This window comes from Zeus faber (assembly GCF_960531495.2).
Source record: "Zeus faber genome assembly, chromosome: 10".
NCBI lineage: Eukaryota > Metazoa > Chordata > Actinopteri > Zeiformes > Zeidae > Zeus > Zeus faber.
The window spans coordinates 12,553,121-12,560,304 of record NC_137199.1 but is presented as its reverse complement, the minus strand read 5'-3'; the positions used below and the strand labels follow the sequence as shown (position 1 = coordinate 12,560,304).

Genomic DNA, 7,184 nt, shown 5'->3' with positions numbered 1-7,184 from the left:
CGCCCACGCCGCGACTCGTATTCTAATAGTTTTCCCTTATATGGGCGAAGCCCCGCCCACCCCGAGTCCACGCCGGCGTCGCCCCGCCTCCCCCCCACGAGAGCGGCGGAGCCTCGGAGCCCGGGAGAAGGTGCGCTCCGCCGGGACGGAGCGGCGTAAAGAGACGGGGAGGGAGGGGATGAACCAATCCCTCCGTTCCCCCGGGACAGCAAGCCTTCCACGGTCCGTCCCTCCCTCTTGTTTGCTAATCATTTCATTTTACTCCTTTTTGAAGCGCTCGCTTGTTTTATCCCACTTTTCATTTCACGATCCTCGCCTCCTTGTGATCCGACTCCGGCGGCTCCCTGCTCGGTCCTCCCGGCGCAAAAAAAAAAAAGGTCTCCGAGATCCCGGCTGATTCCCTCCTCCCTTTGAGATGCGTCCGCTCTTCTGACACTCGCCCTCCTCTCCTCTTCCTTCTCCTCCACCCTCTTTTCAACTTGAGAGACCCGAGCGGTCCCGCAGATCTGGAATTTAAAGTCTAAACGCGGGGAGAACCCGGGGGGATCCGCGGCGCTTCTTCTTTGGATAAGGACCCGCTCCCACATCGCCGCACTTTGGGGAAGCCGCGTCCCCCTCTCTCGCTCTCCCTTTCTCTCTCTCTCTCTCTCTCTCCCCCTCTCCCTCTCTCTCCCTCTCTCTCTCTCTCTCTCTCTCTCTCTCTCCCTCACTCCGCTTCCCAGTTAATCCAGGTGGCCTTGCCTCCTGTTTGAGGAGTGAGGATTATCCGCGGTGAAGAGCGACCTCCTCCCAGAAGGCTGCTTTCATGTTCTCCATCCAGGACGGTCTCCCCCGGGGAGCCCTGACCATGAAGGAGGAACCGCTCACCAGCGGCATGACGCCGGTCCGGTCGTGGATGCAGAGCGCCGGGATCCTGGACGCCAACACAGCCGCCCAGAGGTAAAAACACACCGAATACACCGGGTGCCAGCATGTGGCACCAGTGGTAGCGCACGGTTCACCGTAAGAAAAAAAACAAAAAATCAAATCCAAGTGGTAACGGCCGGGGGAAGGATGAAGTCTATTATTTCCTCAATCGGAGAATCTGACCGTGCACTTATTTGCAGCTCATACTGAGCAGCTTAAATAAAGCAACTGACACTCTCCAATCTCTCACCACGTTCTGTCAGTTATTAGAGTCTGCAGGGATCAATTTTTACAAACATTGAACGGAGTTCCGGCGGTCACAGCATTGGGAACAAATTTGACCGTGCGCTCGGTTTGCGTGGGAAAATGCAAAATCCTTATTAGAGCTTTGCACTTGCACCAAGTGTTGTTGTTTTTTTGACTGTCTTAAGACAAAATAATAAGAAATACAAATAACTGTGCACGCAAGGGGCGGATAACAGGCTATCTATAAACTCCACGTGCATGCCCGCGGTTTACCATTCCCTTCGCTTGGAATATTGATTTGTTCAATAATTACTGCCTTATAATAAAGCTTTATAATAAGAGTGTCGGACTTTGTGGATGGTTCGCGCCTTGCGCTTCTGTCTCAAGAGGCTTCAAAATCCAATTTGACTCCATCGGAGAACTTCAAATTCAAACTCAAAATTATGTTTTTTTTCCTTTAGGGGAGGATGGGGGGTACTTTAACAAGTAGTTATAGTCTATTTATAGCCCATAGACTAAATTACACCCCAGTTTGGAGTGGCCAGGCTACGACCTACAAGGTTAAATACAGTTTACAAAAAAACCCCACCGGAGTAGTGTTAACTTACAGGACGAGAGAAAGGTTTAAAGAAAGTTTTTAATATCTCTAACTAATTTATCCAATATAGAAAGCCTAATCTATCAACACATACGATTATGACCGTGAAATATACATTTACATAACAGAAATAAAACAATACGCATGGCATTTAAATACATTACAAAACACAATGAGAATAACTGTGTATTATATATATTTTTTTATAGTAAAGACATTTGGAATAAGCAAAATATATTTCACTTTTAACCTCAGATTGCACTGTCAGCGTTAAAAGGCAATCTATTTATTTTGTGGCATTTTACTCAGTTATTACATGTTAGATTAAAATCTAAATCAAATCAATTAAACACCAAAACTGTTTTGCCAGATCCTCAACCCCGCTGTCGTGCGAGCACCATTAGCGTCCAACAATCCAAACTAATTGAACATTTTTTCTCTTCTGATCATAATATGAATAATTAGATAGTCAGTAATCAATCGGTGGTTCATTCAATATAATTTTTTTTAAATTCTTGTCTAATGATGGCGTCCTCTGGCACGCGGCTCAGTTGACGCGCTGCGTGCGCTCCGAGGTGCGCGCTTTTACGCGCGTAGACCAAGCTTTCAACAAAACACGAAAAAAAGAACAAATAAATAAATGGTCGCTTGAAATTTGCTTACATTGGTTTCAAGTGTCGTTAGTCCCCCAATGAGATAAAATAAATGTATTTTTACACAAATATATATATATTTTTTTGTCAAATAAACTAGTGCAACAATTAGTGCACATGTACAGTCTATAGCAATAGTTTATATATTTATTTATGAGTACTTTATACATTTTAAATATTATTTTGCGTAATATTAAGAAATTATATGCAAAACCTAAAACACGAGCAAACTGTCACGCACCAACAGTGAAAGGAAACACTATTATACTCCCCTATCGATTTGTAACTGATACCTGATCATGGTGACTGTGTGTGTGTGTGTGTATGTGTGTGTGTGTGTGTGTGTGTGTGTGTGTGTTTGTGTTTGTGTGTGTATGTGTGTTTCTGTGTGTGTGTGTGTGTGTGTGTGTGTATTGGGTGGTGGTGGGGGGTGTCCTGTCCAGCTGCCAACATTTGTTCCAATGACAATTCACCTGAAATATATTCACCGCATATCATCCCACTTGCCAATACAAAAATAGATAACAATGAAAAAAAACTGAATTGCAGAATATGTATTATATTCCATCGCTGTTTGACACTACCGTCAATGTGGACAAGTAGATTATTGTCGTTCCCCCAGGACCGAATCCCGACGTTGGATTTAAATCAAATTATTCACACAAACAGGGCAGTTTATTTGTCAGCTTGAAGACTCTTTGTCACAGTCTCATCTTCATCTGGGGCTTTCTTTGAAATTGAGAACACCAATTTGAAGCAGAGCACAGTGGAACCATCACCGTGACAGGGAGAAAGGCAGTGAATTCATCCGTGGGCTCGCCCCTGTTTCCCGACACCGGCAGGTGCTTTGTACTCACTTTTCTAAATCACAGTGAGTCGAGATGTTTTCGTCTGTGTCTACGTCTCATCTTAGGGTGACAACGTGTCGTCGAATTTGGACGCTCGATTTTTTTTTTTTTGTGGAAAGTTAACGCCTGTCTGTTGTCTGTCTCCTAATAGACGAGTGCAGGTATTGGTCAGGCTCCAATCTGCTTTGATCACAGATTTAGGGAATATCGTGAATATCTGTCTCACACTCGAAATGTAAACATGAGTCAATCCGTTGTTTTTGGTTTTTTTTGCAGCGGCTAGCCACTGCATTTTACACAATAAATTTAGGAATGTCTTTTCTTTGCATATCCTCCAGACATATATGCACGCATACACACACACACACTCACACACACACACACACACACACACACACACACACACATTCTTAGTAATGAACAACATTAGTATATTATTGGCTGCACAGGGACTCGAACCTGCAACTCCCCAGTCACCACCAACTAATTCTGTACCAGTTATGATAAAGATGTCAGTGGCTTCTACAAATCATATATTATTCTAAATAGTATTCATGAAATTGTAGTGCTCATGGGTGTGGTGTACATGGCTGTGGGTGTTTTTATACTTTTCTGAGCATGTGTGTCCTCGCACCTGTGTTTTGTGTGTTTTTTTGTGTGTTTCTTTCCATATGGTTTTGTGTGCATTAAAAGATGCACAGGTCCTTTCGGTCGGCTAGCATCCCTCTTAGTGTACAAATAATATATATAATAACACCTGATTCACGCAGCGATGCTGGTAGGATTCCCTCCAGAATATGAGGATGTACTCCCCAAGTCCGCAGGGGCTCATGACATACATCAAGTACAGTAAAACTGGAAATGTATATGAACCGTGATGAAACAGTAAATAGAACAATATATCTAGCAATACAACAATAAATGAAATTAATAGGAATGACGTGTAATAATAAAGTGTAATAATGACACTCAGGGTTTATCTTTATTCAGTCTTATACGGTTTTTCATGTTATATGTCGTGTATGCGTGTGTTTGCGTGTTGGTTTTTGTGTGTGTTCTACATGCAATCTTATTATTACACGTCATTCCACGTCATTCCTTTTAGTTTATCGCAAGGCTTTCAATGTATATACTGTATTTGTGCGTATGTAACCTGTGCTTCTCAGTGCTTCTGTGTGTGCGCGTGTGTGTGTGTGTGTGTGTGTGTGTGCGTGTAGTGCGGGGTGGGGGGGCCTTTCGGCTCAAACTGTACAGATTTCCCCTGACCCCCCTCTGCAGAGAAATTCACCCCCGTCTCTCTCTCTCTCTCTCTCTCTCTCTCTCTTTCTCTCTCTCTCCATTCCCTCATCCCATCAGGGGCCAGAAAATGTAGAGACCAGAGAGAAAGAGAGAGAGAGAGAGAGAGAGAGAGACAGAGAGAGAGAGAGAGACAGAGAGTGGGGGTTCGAATAGAAAAAGAGAGAGAGAGTTAGAATAGTTGAGTGATCGCCAACCAGGGATTAAGTGTCCGCTGAGCTATTCGTCATTGGCTCAATCATCGCCAGTCACCCACCTGAAAATACCGAGGGGGAGAGAGAGAGAGAGAGGGAGAAAAAGAGAGGAAGATACTCTGAGAGAGTGAGGTTGATGTGTCCCACATGGTGGAGCAGCGGCTCACTTGATGGAGAGGGAGGATGAGGATGCTGATGATTAGGGGGTATGATGAAGAGGTTGGCGGACGCTGTCGTTACCGCTCCAACTCCTCGAAACAGCGCACAAATACTGACTGGTAACTTAAAAAACATTGCTTTGTTTTTAACACACAAATATATATATATATATATATTTTTTTTTTTTCTGAACTTGCATCCTGCAATTTCTTTGATTTTAAGATCACACACACACACACACACACACACACACACACACACACACACACACACACACACACACACACACACACACACACACACACAAATACAGGTATAGGTGGTTTATAGGGCCATCTAGAAAAACCTTTAAAAACAAGTCAATCAAATCAGGAGATGCATCTCAAATGTTTTAGAATTTTAAAAAAGTAATAAAAGCCTTTGCGGATTACGAGGACTCTTTTAACGCACACACACACACACACACACAGACACACACACACACACACACACACACACACACAGACACACACATGCAGATATACGCACACTACACACACAGAGCATCCCTGCTTGCTGGCTGCTGTAAATGTTGTGTAATTAAAACATGCACACACACATACACTCCTCTCTCCAACGTGCACCGGATCCATCTGTTTCGTTACTGTTAATTCTTCTGCAACAAGACTCCGGTTGATTCTCATAAATTCACCGTCGACCTAAAAACTCTTTGTCTTGCTCTTGAGTCGCGTCTTACACTGTTATAGACTCCAGAGCTAATCGGAACCAAGTGCGCTGTGTGGCCAGATGCCCGATCCTCGCAAATGTGTAAATAATTAGCGGGCGGTGTGTGTGGACCACCCTCTCGCTGACCCCCATTAGAGAGGCACAGGTGACTCAACTAATGGTCTCAGCCGTGGCCAAACACTCTCACTTATGAGTGTGTGTGTATGTGTGTGTGTGTGTGTGTGTGCGCACATGCTCATGTGTGACAATTCCGATGCGTATGTGCATGAGTAAATTCACATCTGACGATAAACTCACCGAAATCCACATGCTTGCACATGTGTGTGTTTTTCTACTTGTGATTTACGCTTCTGGGCCAGGTGTGTGTGTGTGTGTGTGCGTGCCGGTAGTGCTCTGACAGCGAAGGTGTGAGTAAATAATGTGTTTGGAGGCAGAGGAACAGCTGAGTGTGAGAGAGCTGCAGCTGCTCCTCGCAGATCACAGACCGAATCCATATTCATTTCACCCTGACGCCAATCCACAGTGCTGCACGTTTTTCATACAGAGGGGAACGCTGAAATTCCTCTACAGGAAAAAAAAAAAAAAAAAAGAGAAAAACTCGAGGAACTTATTTTTGTGCATTTATGAATCCGATTCTGAAGATTTTTTTTCGCACAAGAGGAATGCATTACAATTTGAATTGATTATACTGATGATTAATTGATGCACGGACTGAGAACCATTGTTTTAATGTCGTTTTTATTAAACTGAGTTAAATTAGTGAAACCAAGGTTTATGCAGGGCTGCACAATTACTACATAATACATTTACCCAATCAGGGAGTGTGTAAAGTCTCTCACTCTCTCTCTCTCTCGCTCTCTCTCTCTCTCTCTCTCTCTCTCTCTCTCTCTCTCTCTCTCTGTCTCGCTCCCTCTCTCTCTCTCCCCCCCCCCTGCTGGGTTTGATGAAGGTGGCAGATCCTTGTGTGCGCGAGCAGTAAAAAATAAAAGGCCTGGTGACTGATTTTCATTTGTGCACCTTAATAGTGTGTGTCATTCCTAATTAGCCCGGCTAGCTTGGGGAAACATTGGCTCAATGCTGGAATGGCTGTTCTTGTCATGCTGCAATTACCAACAAATTAGTCTTTAGTCTGAGGGGCTACAGGAGGCTGATATAGAATGGGCTGGCAAAATTGTCGGAAAACTGATGATGATGTGTGTGTGTGTGTGCGTGCGCATGTGTGTGTGTGTGCGTGTGAGTGTGTGTGTTCCAGCGCACATGCGTGTCTTCGTGTATATGTCGCGTTTCAATTAGTGCGTATCTGGGAGGAATGGCTCAGAGTGTAAAAGTGCCCTGCACGTTTTTTTTTATGGCTTGCGCCGGCTCAGCGTGGCGCTCCCGCCTGACTTGTTAGTGTGTGAGCGTAATCTATAACTGAGATGTATAATCTATGATTCCTTAATATTATGATAAACTGGGAGATTCCGAATCCCAAACTCGGCAGCGGTCTCTTTAGCTTTTCCGCACGATTACGATGCTTTTATCTGGTAGTTGTGGTGAATCCCGACTTACAATAAAA

At 44.1% G+C, this 7,184-nt stretch overlaps 1 protein-coding gene across 3 annotated transcripts in view; it reads left to right on the top strand.

The window, feature by feature from the left end:
- The first annotated feature begins 410 nt into the window (after positions 1 to 410).
- LOC307236036 (transcription factor COE3) overlaps positions 411 to 7,184 on the top strand; it is a 116,364-nt gene continuing 109,590 nt past the window's right edge. For all 3 annotated transcript variants that reach the window (XM_080008306.1, XM_080008307.1, XM_080008305.1), the window contains exon 1: positions 411 to 939. In XM_080008306.1, coding sequence (XP_079864432.1) covers positions 806 to 939 — 134 coding nt within the window. In that variant the 5' untranslated portion in view covers positions 411 to 805. The remainder of the gene's footprint in view (positions 940 to 7,184) is intronic.